At 41.3% G+C, this 26945-nt stretch overlaps 2 protein-coding genes across 2 annotated transcripts in view; one reads left to right on the top strand and one right to left on the bottom strand.

The window, feature by feature from the left end:
* The window catches only part of LOC136106993 (enhancer of mRNA-decapping protein 3), a 361619-nt gene that overhangs the window by 119682 nt on the left and 214992 nt on the right, over positions 1 to 26945 (bottom strand). The window lies entirely within an intron of this gene.
* Positions 2404 to 26945, top strand: part of TBC1D2B (TBC1 domain family member 2B) — a 29059-nt gene continuing 4517 nt past the window's right edge. The window contains exons 1-12 of the mRNA XM_065847416.2: positions 2404 to 2775; positions 9251 to 9404; positions 13090 to 13255; positions 15243 to 15400; positions 16157 to 16383; positions 17288 to 17680; positions 18798 to 18908; positions 19904 to 20097; positions 20596 to 21090; positions 22899 to 23016; positions 23455 to 23640; positions 24908 to 25029. Of these exons, the coding sequence (XP_065703488.1) occupies positions 2437 to 2775; positions 9251 to 9404; positions 13090 to 13255; positions 15243 to 15400; positions 16157 to 16383; positions 17288 to 17680; positions 18798 to 18908; positions 19904 to 20097; positions 20596 to 21090; positions 22899 to 23016; positions 23455 to 23640; positions 24908 to 25029 (2663 nt within the window). The 5' untranslated portion in view covers positions 2404 to 2436. The remainder of the gene's footprint in view (positions 2776 to 9250; positions 9405 to 13089; positions 13256 to 15242; positions 15401 to 16156; positions 16384 to 17287; positions 17681 to 18797; positions 18909 to 19903; positions 20098 to 20595; positions 21091 to 22898; positions 23017 to 23454; positions 23641 to 24907; positions 25030 to 26945) is intronic.

The raw sequence follows: 26945 nt of genomic DNA, 5'->3' as shown, positions 1-26945 counted from the left end.
ATAAAGTCATTTTTGCTTTCTATTCTGTGAGAGGAAGCAGTTTACACTCCCAGCCGTTCTAATTTTGGAGCTGTAGTCTCACTTTAACCAAAAGCACAGTTACAGGTGTGCTTGTCTTCTGACATGTTATTTGTATTTTTTTACTAGACATTCACTAATAACAGACTGTCACCTATAACATCTGCGCATTCTGGACATGAAAACAGGAAAGGAAGAAGCAGGTAAAGGGAAAGCATTGTTTGCACTTATGTTTACCACAGCAACTTAGACATAAGTTCTTTACCAGCCCACATGTGCATCTGTTTGTGAAAAAAAGGGCATACATGAAATAAGGAACTTCTTTCCCAAGAAGGGGAACTTTCTGTTTACATGAATCAGCTGTGAAATGAGGGGCTTCTCCCACTTTGAGTGTTGTAAGGAAGCTGAACAGCAAATTTAAAACCAGAAGTACTGACAGCAAAAGCTTTGAGGATTTAGGAGTTGATTCTGTGATTTGCTGGGAGGTGCAGTTATTGATAGCCAGTAGGAGTCATGGGCACCCAGCACAAGAACAAGGCCAGGCTTTGCTGAACTGATCAGACAGTGTAACACATCAGTGACAAATGCTGGGACACTTAGGCTTGTCTAGATGACTGAGATAAGGAACTGGCAGCTTCTAAAGACAATCAGTGTTTTCCCCGCGTAACTCATGTTCTGGCAAATGACACTTGCTAAGAGTGTCACGCTACCAGGAGACCAAGAACACTTTGTATTTGGGGAAGATAACCAAGCAGGATATATGGAAGAAATGTTTTTGACTTGTTGCTTAAGCAGGATCAGCCCTTCTCACTTTCCGCATTTGCTAACAAAGCCTCAAATTTTACCGAAGCACTATCAGTCATTCTAGTCTGCAACAAACAAACAAAAACAAGTTAAAAAAATTTTAAAACCTGTCTAGCCTTAGTTTGCAATACTTCAGTCTTTCAGTGGATCACACTTCAAGCCATGTGAGCTGCCTGGGGAGATAACTTCCACACCTCAGTTTGTGTAACAAATTACTCAAGCTTGTCTGTTAACAGAACACTGGCTGTTTCCTCACTCGACACATTTCTTATCAGTAGGTGATATCCGGAGGGAAGGACTCAAGAACTCTGCAGTCCCTATGTCAACATCAAAGTGGAAACCATGGACAACCACGCTGAATACTCAGGTGCTTTATATCCTTTACATCTGTTAGCATAAATGAAAATATTGCCTGGCAGATGAGGCAGTTACTTTTTGTTGAGAAATTAACCAAGACATTTAAAAATTAGGACAGAGTGAGAAGCTCTGGGAAATTTAGGATTTCTGGATAACTTGAATTTCCAAACTGCCAGAATTCAGTGAAACTTGGTTCATAAGTAGCATAATACTCATAAAAACACCATTGCAAACATCAGCTCCAACCATTGCAACAACTATTTTGACAGGAAACCTTTGTGCTGTATTTAAGGTTGAGAATGAAAAGCTGAATGTTGTTACACATGGAATTGTCTCCTCCCATTTTTGGATTGGTATGCCACATCAGACTATTTTTCTCTATTTGTACCCAGAGCTTTAGGGATGTTTAATGGAAACAGGCACGTACTGTGTCCCAAACACAAGGAGAAATTATGTGAAATGATGTGTACCTCCCTGTGGCAGCTTGATCTATTTGCAGTGGAGATTTCTGTTGCAGATGTTCTCTATTATTAATGCTAGAAGTTCACTAGAGTCCAAAATGTGCTAGATGTTTCAGTGAAACATAAAAACACAAACAGTTTGGCCTGCAGCCGTTCACAAGTCTAAACCCTGTAAGCTTCAGCTTTTTTACCTGTTGTTGCATGCATGCTCCGTAATTTTTCCCATAAACAAACGGATTTGGAAGTGATTTTTAAACTCCCCTCACCAGGCAGAGCAGCGAGGGCTCGCTAAGTAGGATCCAACCCTGCGGAGAGTCAGTGCCGGTGCTGTGCGGCTTTGGTTACTGCTGCAAGGCAGGCAGGCTCCGGGGCACAGATGCGGTTCAGAACAGGAGGCTACAAATGAACACGAGAAGGGTTTTAATCTGATCGTGGCATAGGCCACGATTCGGAAAATACTTTTTAATGCGGTCACAGAAGTAGCAGCGCAGCCCGGACGCCGCAGCGGCGGCCCGAGGTGTCCCCGGTAGGTGCCTTTCCACGTCAGCAGCTTGTGCCGATTTCCCGAAACACGGCCCCGCGGGGGCCGCGGCGCCGCTCGGGGGTCCGTCCTCGCCGTCCCGCGCTGGGCAGTGGGGGCGGGCCGGGCCCGGCCCTCCGGCAGTGCTTGGGGCGGGGGTTCGAGGCCCGGCGGCGGGAGGGGCCGGGCCGGCCGCACTACAAGTCCCGTGAGGCGGTGCGGGCCGAGGCGGGTCCTGCGCGGCGGGCTCGGCGGCGTTCGCTGCGGGGCGAGGCGATGCCGGCGGCGGGCTCGGAGGGGGAGGAGGGCGCGGCGGGGGCCGGCGGCGGCCCGGTGGGGGAGCAGCCCGGCCCCCCCAAGCTCTGCGGGTACCTGCAGAAGCTGTCGGGCAAGGGCCCCCTGCGCGGCTTCCGCAGCCGCTGGTTCGTGTTCGATCCCCGCCGCTGCTACCTCTACTACTTCAAGGGGCCGCAGGAGGCGCTGCCCCTCGGGCACCTCGACATCGCCTCCGCCTGCTTCAGCTACCACCAGCCCGAGGCCGGCGCCGCCGCCGCGGGGGACGAGGCCGCCGCGTTCGAGGTGCACAGTCCCGGCGGGGCCGTGGCCGTGCTCAAGGTAGGCCCGGGGGCCCGGCCCCCTCCCCAAAACGCCCCCGAAGCCGAACCGCTCTCCGCTGCGTTTCCAATATCTTTTTTTTAAGTCAAAAAGTGTCATCGCGCAAACGTGGAGTAGATACGAGGCTATCCCTAGCGGTCCGTTTCCCTCCCCCCAAAAAAATGTCGTTTTCAAAGTGTTTTTCTGAGGGGGAAGAAGATTGTTCCCGCTGCAGCAGGGCTGAGTAGGTTCTGTGGAAACAGGATTTCCAAGGAGATGCGGTGACTTGTGGGGTTGGAAGCTGAGAGGGAGCGGTTGGGTTTTGCTCTTGGGGTGTTTATGTCGAAAAGCTGGTGTGTGGCAGAAGTCTTCATCTGGTCTGCTCTGGGAGGAAGGAAGAGGAGGAGGGAGAATTGTTTCCTGATAGGAGCAGAGGCTGCTTATCACATTGTCTGTGCAGGCGCTCGGGCTTTCGTGGGCCGAGAGGTAAATGTTTGGTTTGCATATCTTGCTTTTATTGTCAGGGCTAGGAAAAAACCCGAGGAAACCATTTCCACTCAATAGACTATCCATTATTTTTTATTGCTATTAAGGCATCTATTTCCCACAAGGAGTGGTGTTGTGCATTGAGTGCGAGTTGTCATGTTAACTGTGTTCTTTAAGCAAGATACTTAAGTACAATCCTTAAAGTTAATAAAGTAAAATAAACTTTTTATTGAATATTGGAAAAGATCTTATACGCTTACTTAACAGTGGAGTATTGAGCAGTCATTAATGCCAAGGTTCTAGAACATGGTTGTATAAAGCTCTTCAATATTCTGGTTTGATAAGTATAAATGTTTGTCAAAACAAAGAATCATTAACATACGTTGCTAAATAAGCAAGTTGTTTAACTGGAAAACTAGTATGATCATGACTTTAATATATGTGGTTAAGGAAAAGCAGTATAATCAGTAGTCTTGCATGCAGTTGAGTGTAAAAAGTATGGGTGTTTTTGTATAGCTGTAATAAGGTTTTTTTTAACTTTACAAGAATCTGCCTTTTTAACCTGAGTTTTTATGTTACAGAAATTAAAGCTGCAGACTTGGTGTGAGCTTTGATTTTTTGATAGTTTGAGGTTTGTTTTTAATTAATATCTAGTGATTTTTTTAATGTGGGAATCTCCAGGAAAATCCATAATCTGTGTTTGGTTTTGAGAATTCTTTTTTCAATATGAGAGCCTTTGTTGGGAAATAACATATACCACTTGTGTGATAAGTTACTAGTGTGTCAAACAGTGCTCTAGCAGCAGCCTCGGGTGTTTCCTGCAGTCATGAAGATGCTTAATACTGATGCACAAGCATAAGGAACAGGGGATTTCCTTGTCATGGGGTTTTTTTTTGGTATCTTAGTCTGTGGTGTTACTGTTCTGCCCATATGTCTTGTATTCATTTTATTCCTACGCTCTCTAGGAAGGAACCTGCATGGACTGGAGTTCTCTTCATGCTTCACTTACGGGGGCTGAGAAAAGGTGCCAGTTAAGGAAGTCAAGGTCATTGCTGTTATTAGCAGAAAAAAAATAACTATCTTCTACCTCTCCTGTTGTTACGATGCTTGCCCTACAGTGGCCAACACACTGTCCGTAAAAGTGCTGTTACGTTAGAGGTGTTTGTATAACTGATAAATAATTAATGACAATCTTGAGGGATATTGCAGGACCGACTGGCCTTCTGTGTGACTCACCAAGGCATAAGGCTTTTGCAGCTGGAATTCATTTCCTTCTACCCAACGTGATAGTGCTTTAAGGCCTTTAGAACATCTTTCAGCTGGATTAAGTAGAGATAGGATTAGGATTGAATTAAAGATGTTAAATTGAAAAAAAAAAAGAAACAAAAACAGAAGCAAAAATAAAACAAAAAAAACCCCAAAACAAAACACACCAACCCCCACCAAAAAACCTAACTAAATCAACACTAAAAAGCTCCAACCAAACAACAAAAAAATGCAACTACCCCCCCCTACACACACACTGACGGACCCAGCATCTGCTGAAATCAAATGTGATTTAATCTATCAAGAAAACATTACACACAGAGCACGAGGAATAAAGTCAAGTCAAATGCAGTCTTCACCCTGTACCTCACATGCCTTGTTTTCCTCAATTTGCAGCCTGGTCAAAATTTCCAGATCCCATGATCTGCTCTTTCCTATTCAGCATTATAAGCTGAGAAGAGCAATAAGAAATAAGCAATTAGAATTCCAGATTGGGATGATGGTGCTGTTGAGGAATGCATTATTTCTTCATAATGCCTCAGTTTCTTGTTAATGTAATGATTTCATCATCTGGGCTGCTCACTCTGTGTCATTTAATGGGAGCAGAGGACTGCGTGACATACTTGGGGTTTATTTCTCAGTTCAAGAACAATTCCAGGAAAAAAATATACTGTAGCCTTTACAGTAAATAAAGCAAATAGTTCATCATTTAGAAATGTAGATAACCAACCTCACACTTGCATGATTGTGGCTTTTCTGTATATTTCCAACAGTTAAAGTACGTTAGAAGAAGCTGAGTGTGTGTGAAAAGCTTTTTGATTTGAAATATGCAACAAGTACCATCACTTTAGGTAAAGAAGCAGAGCAAACTGTACTGAATAGATTGTGTTTGCGAATAGTGGTGAATTGGGAGTGGAACAGAAATTACACAGTTTCCTTAAAGAAAACACCTTTTCTGGGTTATTGGCCAAGCAGTAAGTGTTCCAGACATGGCAGATTTGGGAGCTCAGATTCTTGAAAGTACTGGACACTGAACTTGCTGAAATCAGAATTATTTAGGAGCCTTTACTCTGATTTGTCACTAATCTTGTAAGGATGTGGCAGTGATCAATAATGGGGTGCTCGAGCTTAAGTAATCTTGCCTTAGGACCTAACACTGTTAGAGCCCGACTCAGCTCGGAGGGAAGCTCCACAGTGAAGGTGATTTGTTTTCTGAGCTGATCCTATTTTTGTTGTTGTCCTTTTAATTTTATTGGTTAGTGGTTACAACGCTTTAATTAAAAATTGCGTTGCCCTCCAGGAAAAGCCGTCTGACTCCAAATTTGCCGTTTGAACGCAACAGGATTAATAAATCAGAAATGCAAACTTTCTAGTGATGTTACCTTTGACAAAAAAGCTTGAGGGAGAGTTTGGGTTCAGAAAAGGATTGTGGCAAGAATTTTCATGAGTTTCCTCCAAATGGCACATCTGCTGGTTGCATTTCCTTGGACTCTTCCTGAAAGCGTTTGCTATTGGTATCTGTGTTCCAGCACTGGGTCCAGGTAGAGGATGCCAGGGGGTGCTTGTTTTCCCCAAATGATTCTTGTGTTTGTGTGATGTGTGCATTGGAAGGTGATGGTTCCTTCACGGGACAGTATCAGGGCGTGATTTTAAGTAAACAATAATTTTCCATCATTTATGTTGAAAAATACGTGGGACTGAGTCTTTCCACTTAGTGTCATTTGTTGCTACTGTTGCCTGTAAGTTTGCAATAATAATTCCTTATCTTGCGCTGGTTCAGATGGCATTTATGGTGGTTTTTCTTCTCACGGAAATGCCTCAGTTAAAACGTGACTGGCTAAAGTTCTTTCTTGCTGCAGAGCCATGCAATAGTTTAGTACAAATAAGATTTTTTTGTGTGTGAAATATGATTGGTGCTGTACGTAGTAAAATGTTCTGTCTCTCGTGGTGAGCAGTAGCCAAATACTTACGAGAAGTCATGAGAAATGGAGCAAGCGTGGAAATGTTCTTTTCTTTGACAGGTCAAGTAAGTTAAGAAAGTGTTTTCCATTTTGTCTTTTGTTTAGGAGGAGGGAAAGAGGGAGCCTTAAAATATTCTAGGTGTGGCTTAAAAAAAAAAGTCAATTTCAAACAACAAGCTTCAAAGATTAATTTTGTTTAAACAAAACTCAACAGATTCTCAGGATACTCTTTGGCTTGTAAATTAAATAATTAAGATGCCTACAGAAACTCAGCAGAAACTGTTCAAAGGGAGCGGAAAAGAGAAGCAAGACCGTGTATGGGAAGGGAAGAAGACAAAGTAATGGGTGTGTGCAGCAGCAGGGTACTGAATAGTTCTTGGGAAAACTACTTAAAATAGGGGAGTGAGAAACTTGTACTGCTTTGCTTTACTCTTACACTGAAGGATCAGAACTACAAACCAACCCTATGCGTAACAACGACATCACGTGTAAAGTGAGGATGCGGATGTGCTGCTCAGCAGGGAACAAGTACAACTGGGAATTTAAAAGCAGCGAGGAGGAGCAACTGCAATAAAATCAGTCAATGGTTTTCTAAAGACTATTGGGGAAAGGATAATGGGACAAATTGTGAAAAAGGCTCATTAAGTTGAACTGGTCATGGGCAGAAGTTAATTGTAGGTATAACTGAGGTTGCCTTGTGAGCTGTGTTGTGGTAGCAAAGAGAACCACATGAGTCCTGCACCCTGTGCGAGGGGAAGCTCTTTGAATTCTTGGTGGCTTCAGCTGGAGCACAGTGAAACACTGCTTTACAAGGCCTGTGGGCAAGCCTAGCTAAAGGGAAGGTGGGCTCTCAGATTTACCAGAAATGAAGACTTGCCACTGGATAAACACCAAAGGAAATACTTTTGCGCTAGAAATAGAAAGGGAGGACACTTACTCTTTGCAAAAAGTGACTGAAGTCTGCAGACTTCAAGCCTGCTGTTGTGTCATTCCAAAAGTGCCTGTGTGGATTGATGTTTCCTGGTGTCCAGTTCTTCAACACTTTCCGAGAAACCTCATAGATACTTCTAAACTACTCTTTTCTCATGTCTATTTTATGATGGAAGTGTTTTCCTCCAGTTTCCTGTGTGAAAGGGAGACTAAATATACGAAACTGATTTCCTTTTCAGATCAAAAAAGTCTTTCTTTCATATCTTTACCAACCGAGAAGAGTGAACCTGCAGTGTCCTCTTGGACCACTCTTTGGTTTATTTCACTAATTGATTTGATTTTTGAATGTTTACTTGATATATATATATATATATGTTACATCTTCTGTGTATGATGTACAGATTGGAACTGGAGCAGCAGCTCTGGGAATAATTGCCTGTTTTCTGGCTCATTTCCTCGCACGGTGCTTGGGACGTGTTTGCTGTAGGGTGTTGTGGATGTGAAAGCTCATGTGGGTACAAAAAACCAAATTGTAAAATAAAAATCTCTCTCTGTTAAACATGAAGATTGCTGAGCCAGAGGGAGCACCCTGGGGAAGCATCGGTCCTTGTTCGCCGTATTGCTTATGCTCTTTCTTGTAATTAGCTGCTCTTGGGGTCAAAACATGATGAGAAATGTATCATCAGCTTGACTAGACCAAAAGTGTTCTCATCACAAAAATGAAGACAAGTCTGTGTGCTATTTATATGCTTTGTGTGGCACTTAGCGCACCTCCTTCGTAAGGAAATGTGTGTTGCTGGTTGCTCTTCACTCTTTTACAGCCATGCCCTGCGCAGGTACCCTCTGCAGGTGTGATAAACAGAACACGAAGCTCTTTGAAATTAAGTTGTCCTTAAAGAGCAAACACAGTTGTTTGTCCAAGTAATGAGAGTTTTTCGTTGGTAATGCCACCAAGCACTTTGGGAGAAGGGAGGGAAGAGACTGGCCAAGAGGTAAGCGCTCCGGGTGCTCACAGCCAAAGGTTGTAGGTGAGCGTCTGTTCACAAGTGTCACCCTTTGGTTCCCAGACACACCATGTTCTAGTGCCAGGTGCTTGTTCTGCACTAGTGGCTGAGCGTCCATGTTGGAATAAAACTGACTTTTCCAAGAGCAGTGTCAGTTACTGTCACTTAGTTCCCTGTTGATTATTGTAGATTGTCATTTGACACGCTTGAAATGACTTGTACAGCTGTGATTCTGAAGCTTGATGATGTTTGAATTCTTGCTCACTTATTGCCTGCTCATGTTAATGACTGTAGGTTTGGAGATTAAATATTCACATAGGTTTGTTTGTTTTAAATACAACCTTTCTATAGAAGATAGTTAGCTAATGGGATCGTCAAGCAATACAGTATGTAGATTGAGTCATTAAAGTAGGATGCATTACAATGCGTTGTTAATTTGTTGGTTTCTGATGGTAATCGAGCAAGTGGAAAAGAAAATGAGAGTCTTCCTGAGTGTATATGGGACTTTGTTTTCCATAATACAGATCCACGGTTATATATTGAAACAACTCTTTGTGTGTAAAATAAAAGATGCTGCTACATTTTCTAATATTTGAGTGTAAAACAGGAGGAAAAAATGCATGTGACTACTTCTAGTGGAAAATGGATTTGGTGTGAAGGTCAGGAACGTGTAAATGTGCACAGGATGCGCTGAGGACACAGCTGGTTATTTCTTTTAAATCATATTGCTTTTGGGTGGCATACCTTGCTCGTCGGCTAACTATCCGGATTGGGCTTTTTGAGTCGCATTTGGAATGACTGCATTCATACCCTCCAGACACGCAGTGATCTGTGGGGTTTGTGTTGCAGGCTGCGACCCGTCAGGATATGACGTACTGGCTCCAGGAACTCCAGCAGAAGAGGTGGGAATATTGCAACAACCTTGACGCGGCAAAAAGGGACAGCCGGACTTCCCCTACACCAAGTGACTTTTCCAAAGGTCTTGTTGCCAAAGACAATCCTGGTAGGTTGGAAATTTGAGTAAAACCAGAACACATGTTTCTAGTCACCGTTAGCAGGTTCAAGGCACATAGCGCTGGGATAGAGAACAGTCTTATGAGGTTTATTTTTTTGCATCTTGTTATCAGGTGACTCTGTGTAAACTTCGCACATGTTGACGATGTTAAAGTTATGTCACATAAAGCTAATTCTGAGTGAGAGTTCGTACTTCTTACGAAATGAGTTGATTTCTTTAAAAACAGATTTTTAGAAATGAGGTAAAATGGAGTAGTCCTATGGCTAGGTTTCATTAAGTGGTAAAGTACAGTGTAGGTTAGATCAGTTGGCTTTTAGTGGTTGCAATATCTTAAAAGCTTAGTGTGTTAAGTATCCCGAGATGTGAACCCTAGTTTTTAATGGAAACAGGTATATAACAGTCAGGCTTGATGGTCTTGAGGGTCTCTTCCAACCAAAATTATTGTATGATTCTGTATTTTGTATTCTGAATGACTCTACTTTGTCCCTGAAGAAGTGTGGTCTGGTGGAGCTATCTGACTGTGATAAAAATATTCTGCCTTTTAAAACTGGAAGAGAGTTTGCGCTGATCCTACATAAGTGAAACTCAGTTTCTGTAACACCTTTAGCCAGGCAAAATGTGATTTTTAGACTAGGGCCAGTTATAAAAATGTATCAGTGTATTATACAAAGTTATTCTGTGGTTTTTACTACGTTGCTCAGGCACTTCTGAATTGTTTTATTGCCATATCATTACAGAAGTGGATTCCTTGCTGATTTCTGTTATCCATAAATAAGGCTGAGTAAAATCCTGTTCTGTGCCAAATTACACGTTAGTAGAGCTCTCTTGGGTTTAAACAGAGCCCTGAGGTTAGACGTATTTCATCAACAGATTGCATGTTTTGTTGACTTTTGGTTCATACTGTGTAACTAGAAATGTTAAACCATCCTCCTCCCTGCCGTGCTCTGCCCACCCCCAGCTGCAGAATCGGCCTCTAACCCAGTTGACTGCTTTCCTCTGAGATAGGTCTGCTGGCGGCCGCTCGCTTGCCCGCAGCTGCCTCGGAGCGTGTGCTTCTGCAGGGCTCAGCTCCGTGTTTCGGCTGCAGCAGCCCAGCAGCGAGTTGCTACATAGAGAAATGTGCAGCTCTCTGCCTTGGTCTGGCACTGCCGCTGGTCTCGCATCTCCTTACCCTGGTGCAGGGAGTGCAACTGGCATGAAACCTCTTTTTCTTCACGTTAGTTTTTACCCAGTGTAGCTTCCCAAAGGGATTTACTGCAGGGACAGCTGAGTGCCGGGATTAGCCCACCAGAATTGTTGGGAATGCAAACAAGGGTGTTTTGAGACCACCTTTCTGGCAGCAGAGCATCTGCTTAGCAAGTTCTCAAGCTATATGCTGCAAGAATAAGTGTGTTGTTGTGCAAAGATCTAACAGCTTGCAGGTGCTGGAAAGGGGAAAAGGATTTTGCTCTTTCAAAGCTTTGCCTTTCCATTTTTAGCCTCTTATTCCCTGCTGTGTAAGTCTACCTTTTTGCATTTTGTGGTGTCTGACCTAGCGCTGAGTTGGTTGAGTTCAAAAGTTAGCAAAAAAACCCCAAAAGGGTGTGTGTGGTTGTGTATGTGTTTGGTTTGTTTTGTTTCGATTTTCTTTCCTGCTAGGTTGATGAGTGGAATATATTTACTATGCAATCAGCTGGTTTCCAGAGCTGATGAAAGCGAGGGAACAAGGCATAGTGGCCAAGAATGGGAAGGTAGAGTAAAGCAGTAGGCAGGGCTGCCCTCTTTTGGCAGCAAAGTGTTGAATCAGGTCAACTATAATAAGCAGCTTGGCCCCAAATCGCTGTTCTTGTTTGTGCTGCTTCCCCCAGAGCTCAGGTACAACGTGAAGTGAACCTGCTGTCTGTGCGGTCTGTGTAGATACCGTTCCCTCACTCCTGTGCTGCATGAGACCTAGCAATCGTAATCCAGTCACTTTAGATCATCGATCTGACATTTTCCTGTCTTGTCAATTGCTAGGGGTGTGCCGGATCAGCAAGCTGAAGTGATTTATTTATTTTTTTTATTACTGTTGCTAAACCCAGAGCAAGGCACATCAAAATAAAACACATGGGCTGAGCAGACCCGTCCCTCGCAGGGCCAGCCTGCAGTTAAACCGCATTATTGAGCTGTATCTGCTGTGCAGTGCAGACCTCTGATGGTCAGCTGGCTGGTGTAAGCAGGGTGTCAGGTACAACATAGTCTGGTCAAATCCTGCAGCTAGCAGATGAAGCAAGCTCTAGGTATGAAAACAGAATGTTAGTATTCCAGCCTGGTTTTGGGTCCATGTAAGGTTTTGGTGCAGGGTTTTTTTTTTTTTGGAGGAGGTGCTTGTATTTTTTTAGTTGAAACCTATTCTGTTACCTTTCCCCTTTTAGACAGTGTGTTATTTTTCCTCTTTTAGACAGTGAATCTGATTTAAAAAATCAGTTTTTATCTGATGTATCGTGGCTGAATTTTGTTCAACTCAAACAGCCAGGGTCCAGAAGAATCTGGAATTGAGTTTGTCTGATAAGGCACTGAAGAAGTTTCTATCAGCACTATTCATAAAATAAGTCAAGGCAATGTAGTTTGTACTTAGAGTAGAAAGATGATATACTTCTGTTTCAGATACCATTTTCAAGGGTTTGAGGGATTTGTAGCCTCAATGGTCTTTTATATTTGCTATCACAAAATGTTTTGTCTTTCTACTTCTAATCTTCAATATGGGCTGAATAAAGTAACCATCTGCTGAGCAACTGGAGGGTGCAGCTTGCTTAAAGATGATCTTGCTGCTGCTGCCAAGTAAACCTCAGAACAAAGACTGAAAGGCTCACCAGTGATAAAACAGGGTTAAACAGTGATAAACCAGGATTTCTCAGGGTTTTTCCCTTCTGGCAAAGAATAATTTAAGTCAGAAACCCATCCAGTGTGTTATTTACCGATGTAACTGCTGAATCAAGTCTGAGCATGTTCTCAAAATGTTTTGATCCACTTCAGTACTTTGTGAATGATACAGAGAAGGGTCTGAAAATTACATTTGGGCTTGTTTTTAACTCGCCCGTTCAGGGGGTTTGTAGGAGGCCACCTTATGCTTCTCTATAAAGCTTTTGCTATTCATAGTGTATTCCGTACTCTGCATTTCCTATTCCTGCTGGAGGAGGGCGGAATGGAAACACAGAGGTACCATATATACCGCAGGTTCTACGGCCTGTGTCACTTTTAGAATGAATCACACCCTGAAAGTTGGGTCACAGTATTTTTATGACCCTGTTCCTGAGTTCCGATAGACCTGAACTTGTTTCACAAGGTGGTTTGGTGGATTAATATAATTAATCCACTTTCATTTTTGCGTCTTTATAGCTGCTTAAGCTAGGTGAATCAATACTGGCTGATTGAGATTGTAAATCACTCATGAAATAATGTTTCGTGAGCATCACCTGAGTCCTGTTATCAGAAGTATGGGGCTGCAGTGAGAGTTCACTGAGGAAAACACTTTACTATTGTTAAAGTTTGTTTGAACAGAGCATTTTGTAAAGTTATGTTGCAATTTAAAGTAAAAACCTAACTACGTTACTAGCAGACTTAGTAGTATATGACTTTATGTAGCCACTATTCTTTCACTTACTGAAAGTTTTACCTATTTTTCTCTCCTTCCCTCTCTTTTTTTTTTTAATAGATGTGAGTACCCTCAGTCAAAATGCTTCAGCGGAGAGAGCTAGAAATATTCTAGCTGTGGAGACGTCTCCTACAGACCTGGTGGGGGAACAAGCAGCTTCCCAACCTGCACCAGTCCATCCAAGTGCCATCAATTTCTCGCTTAAGCAATGGAGTACCGAAATCAAGTAAGTTGGGGATGTGGGAGAAAGAGTTATCGTAGTTGCTGGCAGAGATATTTCCTGCTGAAAGATGAAAATTAAAACGATAGAAATCATTCTTCATTTTCTTCTTAAAAAATAAAAAGCACATTGCGCAGATTTGAAATCAATATAGTTTGAATTCCTGAGCAAAAATGTGGCAGACCCCTTCTGAACAACAACAAACCTGTATCTTACCTCTCATGCTTAATGAGTTTACTCTTTAGTATTAATTGCTTTAAGGAAAGCAGTCCTACTGGTTTTCAGCTCTCCTGTGTACGGTTTCTTTCGAAATGTTTCCATGCTTTGCTCTGCCCACATAGTGGAATCTTCTGTGTCTGCTCCAAGATCGCAAAGCAGTTACAAAGCGGAGGCGTAGCTTTGCTTAACTAGACCACATCCCTCTCAAGCTGCGAGTAAAACGTTGTTCTTAGGTTTCATCAGCAGTGCTGAGTTAAACAGATTCTTTTTAAAGCTTTCCTGTTAAGCAGAGGGATCTGAGAGGTTACAAAGTGGCATTGTGGTGTGTCTTGTTTTGGTTTTTTTATGGCTGGATTAAGGAATATGTAAATCCTGTTACTACATGTCCTGTTTAAACTGGTAGTCTTGTGTGGTTTCTTGGGTTTGCGTAGCCACTTTGCTTTGATAGAACTTAAATTTAGTCATAATAGAAGGAAAATAACATGAAACAACTTCTGTTAGGTGAATTCCTATATACTTGAAAGTGTGTTTCTAACTTTTAAAAAAATTGCTCTTGATTATTTTTAAATTTTTTTTTCCTGAGTTGTGTATGATTTGCTTTGGGGCGATGTAGCTGGAAGGGCAGCGTCAGGGCAAAGTTCTCTGTGTTGCCTGGTTGGCCTGTGTTAGTGTTTCGTTGTAGCGGAGCAGAAAGGCCAGAGTGGAGTTGTGGGCTGGGAGGCGCTTTTGGATGGAGGGAAATGCTCTGGTGGCACTGGCGCAGCAGATGTCATAGCATGATATTCAGGAGTTGGCGTGTCTCTGTATAGCTCTGCTCCTGATGGCTTGGGGTCATCAAATGATTTTGAATGTATAATATGGGTTACTTTCTGCTTAAGGTTTGAAGAGTAAGAAAAGAGAATGTGGCTGAGTGAAAGCATCTTTGTGGGCCTCCATCTTACACAGACTGTACAAAATGCTGAGATATTACATATATTTCCAACTTCATACCTAAAATATTAAATGAATTCAAATGGATTGATATAGAATCTCCTTCTGCAGTTGAACTCAGACTTTACAATTCTGAGCTACATTAATACTTGTGGACATTAGTGTAGACTTCAGCGTTTCTGACTGCATGGTGTTTGTGGGGGAAGCTGGGTAGGGCGATCTCATCCTGCTCGTGAAACGTATTGTTCTTCTATAGAGTTATCTGGCTGGACTTTAGAGGTTGCCTCTGAAATGGCCTTGCAGAGGATTGGCAACGTTCCACCTTAGGAAAGGAGAGCTGCTCAGGAGCCTGTCGTCAGCGGTTCAGCTACAGCAGGTCTCTGGGATGAGCCCAAGTTTGACATTAATCCAGAACATGAAACTATAACACACATGTGTGTTGACTGCATGCTGTTCTGTTTAATGCTTGGCAGCTGTCCTAAAATTCCAAGCTACAATAACTGATCAATAAAGAGATGCTGCTTCTAAGTCTTAATTTTGTTTTGTTTGTTTGTTTTTTCCCCACTGCCAAAACAAGGATAAAACATACACAAGACCATAGTGGTCTCCTAGATATCAATATCCTGTTAATGTTCTTGAAGCATAACACTATTGATAGCGGGTTGCTATTTAGTAGGGTATGCTTTATTTTCCTTGAGCTTTTATTTGGTGTTGGTTTTGTCTGTGTTTTAGCTGATTTTTAGTTTGCACTGTTTCAACTGCAGTGGTTGTCTCAAAATCCCTGTATAAAAGGAATGCAAAGTGGAGAAATGTTTGTCACTTCTCCTGGGTGTCTTTTTCACAGAAATTCAATGTCCTCTTTAAGAAAAGGAAATAATGAAAACCGCAAAAGCATATTTTATACCACCGAAGAGTGGGAATTGCTGGATCCAACCCCAAAAGACTTGGAGGACTCGATGGCCCTGGAAGAGAAGAGAAAACCCGTGGCAGAAGGAAGTAAAGGTACAAGCGGGAGGAGGGAAGGGCAGCGTACGCCTTACCTTCTGTACTATAGTGTACTGTGCTGTGGGCATCTCCAGGAAATAAGTGGAAGCTTATCTTTTCTTCACAAACCACATCTAGAGCTCTGTCAATTGTTATTTTTTTAAGTTTCTTCTTTACGATGTGTTTAGCATCCCCTGGCATTCAGATAAAATAGAATCAGCTTGAAGCTGCCTTGTCCACTGTTTCAGGTCCCCTAAGCACGTTGCCAGTATTTTACAGCTCCTCAAGAGCACTTCAGCTACCATCCAACTGAGTAATCTGTTAGAAAACATCCTTCTCCCCAAAAACACTCCCGTGGTTATAGAGATGGCGGTGAAACCTTACACTGAATGCCTTACAAGTGCAGTACACTGTGAAATCAGTGATGGTTTTGCTCTGATCACTTCTGAGCTGTTAATCATTTGAAGCAAAGTTGACTTTGCTGTAGTTAGGGGTACCTTTTATGTTCTGTAATGTAAAGTTCTCATCTTATTGCACAAGTATTAATTTATGAGCTAAATCTTTTTTCTGGGAGGGCAGGAGACTTTGAGCTGGACACTCTTCCCACCAACGGAAGCGTCTTGGAAAATGGGACCTGTTTAACACTATTGTCTTGGGCTGTTTAAATGCTGCTTAGAATCTAATTTTAATGACCATATTTTTCAAAGGAAATCTGAATGTTTTGAAACACCCTTTTACTGAGTGAACTGAGCTAGAAGAAATTGTTTTATGCAGGACTGGCTAGTTCAGCTTTTCCGTTCGATTTTGGCCGCATCCCACACAAAACAAGGCGCCCGTTAAAAGACATGATTGGATCAAGCAAACACCGGAACAGCAGCGACTCTTCCCCGACTGAGTGGTGTTCTGGTAACGGCAACAAACTGGTCTCAGAGCTGCAGCTGAAGTATCAAAGCCAGCAAGAAGAGCTGGAGAAGCTAAAGAAAGATCTTTTGAGCCAAAAGGTAATTAAGCCTTCCGGCAAAGCGCGCAAAAATCCAATGGATATAGCAGGTGATTGTGAGTTTGCCCTTTGTGGCCATCTAACTGCATGAAGAGCTGGTTGGTTGTCAGAAAATAATGGTGCTGAGTGAACCTTTGCTTCCAAAAAGTCCTCAAACAAGAAGGACCAAGTTTTACGTCTGTTGAAGATTAGATCCCTGAGCAAAACTTCCATTTGCACAGTGTTCATTAGCTTGCTGTCTATCAGCAAAGATACTTGTCCTTTTTTAGTGTGGAGGAACAGAAGATGAAAATGGTAGCATTGTTAGATGTTCTAGTTCAGAACCTTGATGATGTCGTTTTGCAAAGACCACAGGAACTCCTTTTCTCTCTTGTGACAGGTCAGTTCATTACTTGGCTGATTCCAAAGACTTCCTTTTCAGCAAAGCAGTGTGTATATTTTTTCTCCTTTAATTTTGTTTGCCTCTGTTAGGTAAGAGAGCGACTAGTTGTCTTTCCCTTTTCCATTCTGTGACGTTCACCTCTTAATTTTTTTTGGCCTAAGCCCTCTTCCTATTTATCCTCTTACAATAGGGCTTCTTACAAGTGACCCTTTTCTCGCTTCCAAGTAACTGCTGAGCCACAGCTGTCAGCTACTCTTCCCAGACCTGCTGTAGCCTTTCTAGGCAGGATCCTTAGCTCAGTGAAGTATTTAATGCATCCTTCTAGGCCAGTCATTGTAAGGTGCCAGCCTGCTGGAACTCATGTCATACATTTCCTTTTTTCCTTAAAACACCACTTTGAAATCTTCTATAAACTGATGATTGAGATGCAGAATCCATTCTAAAGCTTTCTTTTGCTTGACGTTAGATTTATAAGTTACAAAACTGAAAAGCTTTGTTACAATATGCTTTTTTAATTTCTCAGGAACTTGTGCGACTTCTGCAGCAAACAGTCCGGTCTTCCCAATATGATAAATATTTTGCAAGCCGCCTTTGTGAAGGGGTTCCCAAAGACAAATTAGAGCTGTTGCACCAAAAAGATGACCAGATTTTGGGTCTCAACAACCAGCTTGAAAAGTTAAATCTGGAAAAAGATAGTCTCCAGCAGGAAGTAAAGAACCTGAAATGTAAAGTTGGAGAACTCAATGAGCAGCTGGGTATGTTGATGGAAACTATTCAAGCTAAAGATGAAGTGATCATGAAACTCTCGCGTCAGCTCAGTGAATCTGAGGACAATACATCCTCTCAAAGTGGAGCAGTAAATTCTTCCACGGCCACCTGTATTACTAAGGAACTGCAGGAACTGGACAGACTGAAAGTAAGAGCAATGTCTCTGTCTTGGTGGATGGGGAAATCTCTGCTGCCTGTAAAAACTCCTCTCTGGTCTGGTACACTGTTTGGGGAGATCACTACAGCAGTTCTCCAAGCTCCTCCTCAGCTGGGGCTTTCTCTGCTTGGAAACTACATTTGGAACTGTTGTGTGCTAATCTAAACAGGACTTGGGTATCTTGAGCTGCTCTGTACATCTATAGTACAGTGTTCCACGCTTTCAGTCATATAATCATTGATGTGGAGGAGGAGTAATCAAAGGAAGGGGAAAAAGTAAGGGGAAGAGGAAAATATAGGCATAGAGGAAACAACCAGAAAGCTTGCTTTTTATTTTTTTAAATTTTCTTTAAATATCAGAAGTGAGGAAACAAAGAGCATGTGGAATGGCAAGGAGGAAGTGTATAAAAACCTGTTTTATTAATGCTGCTCCAGATATTATCAATGCTTTTTTTTTCTCTAACCTACCTCAGTGAATGTGTAAGGAGTTCTTAATGGAGTTACTGAAGTTACCCACTTTACTCTAAACGTGCTTTCTTGCCTTTGGATAAATTAATTAACATTCCAAGGGATTTGGAATACAAGTCATTTAAAATATGTACGAACATTCATCTTTTTTTTCCCCTAAATGTGAGCATGGGAAGCTTTCGGAAATAAAATTGAAACTAGAAATCCATGGTGCTGGCAGAAAGCAGATCAGAGCCTGTAGGTGATGTGGAGCGGGGGAGTGTTGTGATTGTTGGGAGGGCACCAACATTCCCTCATCCCACAGCCTCAGGTTTCCCAGGTAATATGTGCAGCCTGGAGCTGAGGGGATTGGGTTAAGAAGCTTATTGCCAAGGCTTTGTATTTTCGTATGGGGACAGACATCAAACCGGTGCTTTAAACCAGGACTGGGGAGGGTAACAAAAACCCAAGGGGCACGTGCCCCCACTGTGCGTACTACCTGGGATGTGCTTCTGGCACAGCACCCTGGCCACTCTGCTTGCGTTCTCCTCCGCCTTTCTCTTCTCTTTGGTGGTACAACCTATGGGGCTTCTCTGGCTGTTTGTAAGGTATTTTTATTAAAAATCCAGTTTGTGTGTGTTTGGTTTTTTTTTTATCAACAGGACAATCTTCAGGGTTATAAGACCCAGAATAAATTTTTAAATAAGGAGATTTTGGAGCTTTCTGCCCTACGAAGAAATGCAGAAGCAAGAGAGAGAGAATGGCAGGCAAAGGTCAGACTAACATGGCCAGTTCTCATTTTGGAAATGTCTAAAGCAGTTTTCAAAAATTCACTTGTAAATCTACTCGGGAATGTAACTGTGGAGTGGAAATGAAATTACTTAAATGTGATAGCTTAAAAAACCCCAAAAAATCCCCCCCAATTGAGTCCTTACAGAAAACATTTCTGAACACATTGTTTCCTCAGAATCGGGGCTGTAATTTTGTTGAAGTGTGCAACAGACAGGCCGTGTGAGGGTTTGGTGTGTCACTGAGCAGAGCTTTCTCCTTCTGAGCGTGAGGGATGACCACAGCACACCGAGTGGAACTTTGAAGGGTGTTTCTGTATAAATGAACTGCAGCATAGAGAACTTGTGGGTAAATAAAGAAGATTTCCATTGCCTGGCTTATGAAAATAGGCACGCATCCGTAGCTAAAGTAAGATACCTGCTATGTTTTGTTAGGGTTTGCTTTCAGTTTTGTGGAAACAATGCACACAGTGGCCAGGTCTCAGTGCTGTATTTTCAGCATGGAGCTGTGTGTTTACAATTCCTACACACTATTACCTAACTCATATCTTTAAAATTCCATTTAAGTTTTTTGTTCAAACATGCATAGAGTAAAGATGTTACTTTAAAAGCACAAAATGGTTGAGTGGTCTTTCGTACAATGTAAAGCTTGCTCAGATTTTCCATATGTGGTAGAAAGCCTCTGCTCTACTATTCTGCCTTAAAATACATATGTGAAAAGCCACAGGTATCTGAAGTTTCTATCCCAAGAACTTCGTATACAGAATTTAACAGTAGTATATAAAATGCATATATACTTTTAATTTCCGCACGTAAGTGTTGCTTTATGTTTTCTGGCACTACAAAAATGGAAAGTAAAGCTGACTGTTCTTGCAGCTTTCGAAGCAACAGAAACGAGTAGAATAATATTGAATGATATTTTTTAAGAAGTGTAATACAAAGTAAGTTTCTGAAGACTTATTATATATTGTTTTCTGCAGTATACAAGCTTGGAGGCCAAACTGTGTCAGATAGAAAGTAAATACTTGATCTTGCTTCAAGAAATGAAAACTCCTGTTTGTTCTGAGGAGCAGAGTCCCGCTCGCGAAGTCATCACACAGTTACTGGAGGATGCCTTGAAAGCAGAAACCAGTGAACAACCAGAACAAGCGTTTTTCAAACCACACCTTGTCAGGTAACTTGGTCCTTGCTCAGTGGGCCTGGTTCTAACACTAGAAAACAGACAGTGGGGATATATTTGCAGGATTTGGGGTTTTTTATGTATTTCCCTTCATGAATAACAGGATCGTCAAGCATCCTTCTGGCTGTATAAATACATTTATTATTTTGAGACACAATATAAACCTTAGACTCAAATGTTGCCGTGTAGCTGCTGAAGGTGAGCTACTGAAGAGGTGGGTTCATGTGAGATTGACCGTGATCTTAAATACATTGCTTAATCTGTGTAATAATATATATTGGAGAATGGCCACAAAGGCTTTTGTATAGGGGTTATAAAAATAATTATTAAATAAAGGATATACTTGTTTAAATAGTAATTGTTAAAACTTGGGGAGTGACTTGGGGAGTGGCTTGAGGGGTATTTGAAGTAACTATAGGATGGGAACTTGAGAGTTTCAGGGCTACTGAACACATTTCTAAAAGCCTTTATTCTTTTTCCCCCCCATTTCAGTGAATATGATATATATGGTTTTCAGACGGTCCCAGAGGATGATGATGAGGAGAAACTAGTAGCAAAATCACGAGCTTTGGACTTAAGATCGCTTTCTCTCAGTGAAAATCGAGAGATCTCCGCAGGGGTAAAATGGGAGAACTATCTTGCGAGCACGATGAATAGAGAGATGATACGCTGTGTAGAACTAAAGAATCTGATTCGGTCTGGAATTCCACACGAACATCGTTCCAAGATCTGGAAATGGTGCATCAATCTCCATGTTAAGAAGTTCAAGGACAGCACTGTTCCTGGGTACTTCCAAACCTTGCTTCAAAATGCTCTGGAAAAACAAAATCCTGCATCTAAACAAATTGAGTTAGATCTCTTGAGAACTTTGCCAAACAACAAACACTATTCCTCACCGACATCTGATGGAATCCAGAAGCTGCGAAATGTGCTGCTGGCGTTTTCATGGAGAAATCCTGATATAGGATATTGCCAAGGGCTCAACAGGTGAGATTTTGCACATCTTGAGTTATAACTATACAGTGAAACACTCAGCGAGCCTTTCAAATCACATGTATAGCGACATGCTTTTGGACAGCTATTTGCCTTATGGATTGTACGTTCATAATTTATAACGTTTAAATAAATAACTATCACATTTTTTAAAGAACAGAAGACTTGTAAAATCAGCTTGGCAAAAGAACTGGAACTGAGATTAACTCATAGGAAATGAGCTACTGCAGTGTAGTTTTACGTTGTCTTCCTGTCAGTTATAGGGGATCTTTTTGCTTTTGTGTGCAAGAATTTGTTAGGTTTTTGGGCTTTTTTTTAAACAAGCAGAAATAAGTGCTTGAAAGCTTTTTGCACTGTTAAGACCACAAATCTCAGCATTTCCCTTGGGATGTCTTCAGTCAGAATTCCAGTAATCAATTTAAGGATGATTCTTGTGTTGCAAAGCCAAGAAAAACTTGAAGTTGCTGCATCTGGCATTTGCCAAAATGGTTTTGATACTTTGAGATCTGTAGTAGAAGGAGATGTTCTCTGAAGAGGGTCTGTTAGTCTGACACCCTCCTCGTCCCCATGATATGATACTATAGATGTCAATTTGTGCGCTAATACAGGTCCTGGAATAGGGTAAGAGACTTTGGAACCAGAGCAGCTTTATCCTTTGAAACTGCACTGAAGAAGTAGTAGAATAGGGGCAGGGAATAATCTACTAGAGAGATGGTGGTGATAGTAGCAGAGGTAGTGAATAATGTAGTAAGAAGTAGCATTCTTTTTCTGGGTATTCCTCCCGAGTGGTTACGTTGTGCAGGTAAATGGGAGGTTTTGCAGCACATTGCGTCACAAGCCACGTGTGAGGCACGGGGCTCTTGCTGTGGCTCTGGTGACCAGGAGGTGGTAGAAACGCTTTTGCTAAATTTGAACTTCCTGCCTGGCCTTATTTCCCCCTAGGACATTTTGGGGTTTATTTTTGGTTTTGCTGTAAATAATTCCGCATTTGGGTATACTTGCAGAAGTTAAAACCAAATATTTATTCCTTGCTTTAGTCCTCTTAAGCTTTTTAAAGTGCGATCACCTTAATAAGCTGTGTAACAGCAGAAGCAGTTCATGTTGGTACAGCTCCTCTTGCATACAGAAATAAAACAAGCTTACTTGGAGAAAAATATTCAAGGTAACCTTTCATATTCTAACAGCTATGACAACAAAAAGTTATTATCTGACTTTTTTTCTTTAATCACAGTTCTTAGGAATGGGAAAAACCAGGAATGCTGCAGTTGCTCAGTCTTTGTTTTCTCTACTTTAAGAAACTCTTAGAACGGGTTTGGTCCTTGAAAAATGTTGAGGCTTTTTCTTTTCCCCAAATTCACTTACATTTATCTTAATGGACACAAAGTAAAATTGCTAAAAAGGGGTTTTCTGAACTTAAATCAGTTTTGTGTGAAATGCAAGAACCATCTGTTCTTTCTCCTCTTTAAAAAAAAAGAGACAAAAGTCTAGCAATCAAAGCAGTACATGTAGGACTTGGAATCTTCTAATTATTTTGCCTTAGTTTCTGGGAAAAATGGCTTCTAACAAATCACTTTGCTTTTGCCTTTATCTGTTTTCTTATTTAACTGAGTAAAAATACTTGGTGTGGCTGAGAAACCATCTCATTACCCCATCTTAAACTTCATTAACAGTTTTGCTGTTCAGTGCTCTCCTGTTAAAACATTTGTCTCCACTGAACAGAAACAGAGGCTTTATTGTAATTGTTTTTGATACACATTGTGATAATATAATAATATTTTTCTCCAAATAAACCCTATTTTCAGATTGGTAGCAATTGCACTTCTGTACTTGGAACAGGAAGATGCTTTCTGGTGTCTAGTAACAATAGTGGAAGTTTTCATGCCTCGTGATTATTATACTAAGACCCTGCTAGGATCTCAGGTATGTGCTCTGGTCCTGTAAACTACAGCTACTCAAAAACTTTGCCCTAAAACTCTCTGATAGGCCTTTTTGGGGGATGTATGGAGTTTTCAGAGCTGAGTTCCAGACACCAGGGCCCTTGTTTGGACAAGAACTCGGAGTATAACACTGAAGTAACTGTTTGGTGACCTGTGTGGAGCTCCAGCCCTTAACCCCTCTCCTGATCATTAGCATCACAATATTGACAGGAGCCCCATGAGCCTGACGTGGGGCAGCACGCGTTCGGGTGGCCATGGCTGTTTTGGGTGGATCTAGCTTACAAATGTTCACTAGACAGCCCTGGATTTTGTGGTTAACTCTTGAAAAACTTGCACTCGCAGATTGCTAATGGCCCTGCTTTGAGCCACGTATGTGTTGGAAAACGTAGGAGCAATAATGTTAATTTGTAATCTCTTTTAGGTTGATCAGCGAGTGTTCAAGGATTTAATGAGCGAGAAGCTTCCACGACTGCACGCTCATTTTGAACAATACAAAGTTGACTATACGCTTATAACTTTCAACTGGTTTCTCGTGGTGTTTGTGGACAGCGTGGTCAGCGACATCCTTTTTAAAATCTGGGACTCCTTCCTGTACGAGGGACCAAAGGTGAACTGAATGAGCTAAGTTTTTTCACTTGTTACTTAGTAACAAAATACTGTAGTCTTTTGGAGTCCAGGGTGGCGGTAGATTGTTTAACAAGAATCCCATCTGTTAAAACCACTAGTAGGAAAAAAGGGGAGGAAATGTGTAAATAACCAGTCAAGACATTTTCCATTTTATCTGTGTAAGTTACAAGCTTGAGTTGCATGGAAGGATTCTAAAGGTGAAGTATTTTCCTTTCCCCAACCACCATTGTTTTTTACCTTTGAAAAATAAAGCTATTGGCAGTGCTGTGGAGGCAGAAGTTGGAAGTATTGAGAAGGTGTAAAAATGAGCTGTAACCAAATGCTGATGTTTATTTAGTGTTTCTCTGCAGCAACTCTTTCTTTTCTTTCTGCAGACATTTAAAGTACAGCCGACAAACAATGGCTATCTGGGCTCTTATCTCATAAATTAAGGGGTGGGAGTGAAAATTTTCATGTGTTTCATGCTTTGAAATTGCAGTGAAATAAAATTTGTGCAGGAAAAAAAACATCATGGGATTCCAACACAACAATAACACTAAAGCAGATGTTGTAGGCGATTGGAGGGAGGGAACAGGAGAGTTATAAGTAGACAAAAACCGTGTGTGTGTGTTAGATTTCTTGTTGGCCTCGTCTTGCACATTCTAACACACGGTGGTATTTTGGTTGTGCGTTCATTCAAATCAGTGTTTATGCATCACGGTATTTTGTGAAGGCAGCCAGTACAAACTGGCAAAGTTCACAACTTAAGCCTGTTCAGAATGAAGTGAAATAATAACACTTCTTCCAGCTCTTGCCAAAGTTGATTGGCAAACTGGTATCAAATCCCTTCAGCATTGGTGCCCAAATGTGTTGGGAAAATTTAAGGTGTTAGAATACAACCTGTTTAAAAAGTAAAAATTGTAGCTCTGAAGTGACTTAATAAAGGTGTTCAACAGGGTCAGCAATCTCTGTCCTATAACTGCATTCACAACTCCAAACTTCAAAGAATTTTTATGCTATAAACCCAGTGTTGTGTTCCGGATAGAACTGCAGAACACTTTGTCTTGGTTACAGGCCACAACACAAATTTTTGGCAACTTTTGGAAGTGTGGGACAGAGCAGGGAGGGGAGATAGGGGGAGGTGTGATTAGATCGCTCAAACACAGCCTGCAGGAAAAGTAATGCTTTTCCTTTGAGTTTTTAATAGATTATAATGAGAATCAGTGCATTCTGTTCTTAGAAAGAACCAACCATTGTGTGTCTTCCAGGTAATATTCCGATTTGCCCTGGCGCTTTTTAAATACAAAGAAGAGGAAATCTTAAAACTGCAAGATTCGATGTCCATTTTCAAGTACCTTCGATATTTCACACGCACTATACTTGATGCCAGGTGAGTAGCTCAAACTTGTGTGTGGTTAAAAGGCTTGTAGTGGGGCATGGAGAAATCTCTTGTGGTTCTTTTTGTTTTGTTTTAATCTAGATCTTAATTTAGACATAAAGCAACTAGAGGTGAAAGTAACTAGTAAGATGTCTCATGAGTAATTTTATCTAGTGGAGACAAAAGCACAAAGCTCTAAATTTTTCGATACGATAGAGATTGCTTTGCCAGGTTGGTCTTGCACTTGTATCATGGTAGCAACACTTAAGAATTTCAACCATAGGTGAAGTCTCCCCCTGCATGTGGATACAGCTTCAGTTGTAAAATGTCTTATGATTAATACTTGAACCACTACATGTTTTTATTTAAAACATGAGCTATGACCCAACTAGGTTTGGATCTCTTGTGTGTCATTAATGCAGAGGCTAATGCCAACGTAACTCCAGCTGATTTTAAGATATACTGAATCATAGAAGATAATCTTCTCTTCTCAATCTTTGCATAGGAATTACAATTTGTAAATTAGGGTCTATTGTTTTTAGGTTGCTGGTTTCCAGACTCTGTAGAGCAGCAGATTAATCTTAAAAAGAAAAGTCATATCACGATTGGTTTAATGTCTGAAAATGTTTTGCACAGGTATTGCAACTCACTGATTAGAATTTACTACAAAAATCATATACTGGAATCAGAAGCGTTTGTTTTTACCATAATACATTCCATATGAATTTAGGCTTATATTTTGGCTCCTACTGCAAGGGCTATTTATTATTTTTACTTTCAGTGTTACAGTTTTGACTGGAGAGAAGTAAAAACCGAATAATCCTAACTCTGTGCTTTGAAAGGATTGCTAGGACTGATACAGGGAGAATGTTCTGCACCTGATTTAAATGGTAAAAGCCTTGATAACAGATGTTGCTTCCTCTGCTGAAACCTCTCCAAAAACTCTTGAGGTTTTTTGCTCTTATGTAGTCTGAACCAAATTTTGATACTTAATCAGAGCTGCAGGTTTGGCCTACCCTTCCAATTATGTGAAGGAGATGAGGGCCCGGCTCTCCTGTCTAAACTCTCTGGTGCTGAAATAACCTATTTTAAAGGTTTATAATATTGCTGGAAAATATCTTGTCTTGGTGCTAACCAAATGAGCTAATCTGGTGTTTTTGGCAGATTGGTGAGGTGAGTTCAGGTGAGGCCAGAATTCAGAGCATCATGGGTACTGACAACACAACCCACTCTGCTGGTCTGTCAGTCTCTTTTCTCAGGGACTGTCCATTTGTCTGCTGAAACTGGCAAGGTGGGATTCAAAACACGTGATTTCTTATTAGACCATTTTTGAACAAGTTTGACAGCATCACAATTTAAACAATACAAAAGCATGTGAATGATATCTTTACTGATATGGACAAAAGGTCATCTTGTTGCAGAGGAAAAAATCAGAAATATTGTTTTTATAGAATTCATGGACATCTTGAATGGGTTAGAAAATGATTTTGCACAGAATTTCTAAGTTTAAGCTCTCTAGTAGAGAAAAGTCTGTACAGCCACATGCATAATTATACTCGAGGGTGTAGGATGTCAGAGTTAGGTTTTTCTCCAGCTGACAACTGTATTCCATAGCACGTTGTGCACAGGTAGAGAAGGTGTTGGAATAGGTTCTCTTTATAAATAGTAGGAAATTGTTCCTGTTCACAAAAAGTATGAACCTAGGGAGATCTTGGCCTTAAATAATCTGTCCAAATAAACCTTCTTAATATTTGGGTTCATATGATAACTAAACTAGGCTAAATTCCAGTTCCCCTTTTTCGCTTACTAAATAATGAAATACTTTTTAGGTGTAGATCAACAGTAATTATGTAGTTAACTCAGTCTTTGGACTAATTAGGCAGAGCAGTTATTAGTTTTGCCGTGACTGAATGATATTATGATGCAGC

Source organism: Patagioenas fasciata, chromosome 12 (assembly GCF_037038585.1).
Source record: "Patagioenas fasciata isolate bPatFas1 chromosome 12, bPatFas1.hap1, whole genome shotgun sequence".
NCBI lineage: Eukaryota > Metazoa > Chordata > Aves > Columbiformes > Columbidae > Patagioenas > Patagioenas fasciata.
Note: the sequence above shows the minus strand (reverse complement) of the source record. Positions and strands in the feature narration are given on the sequence as shown.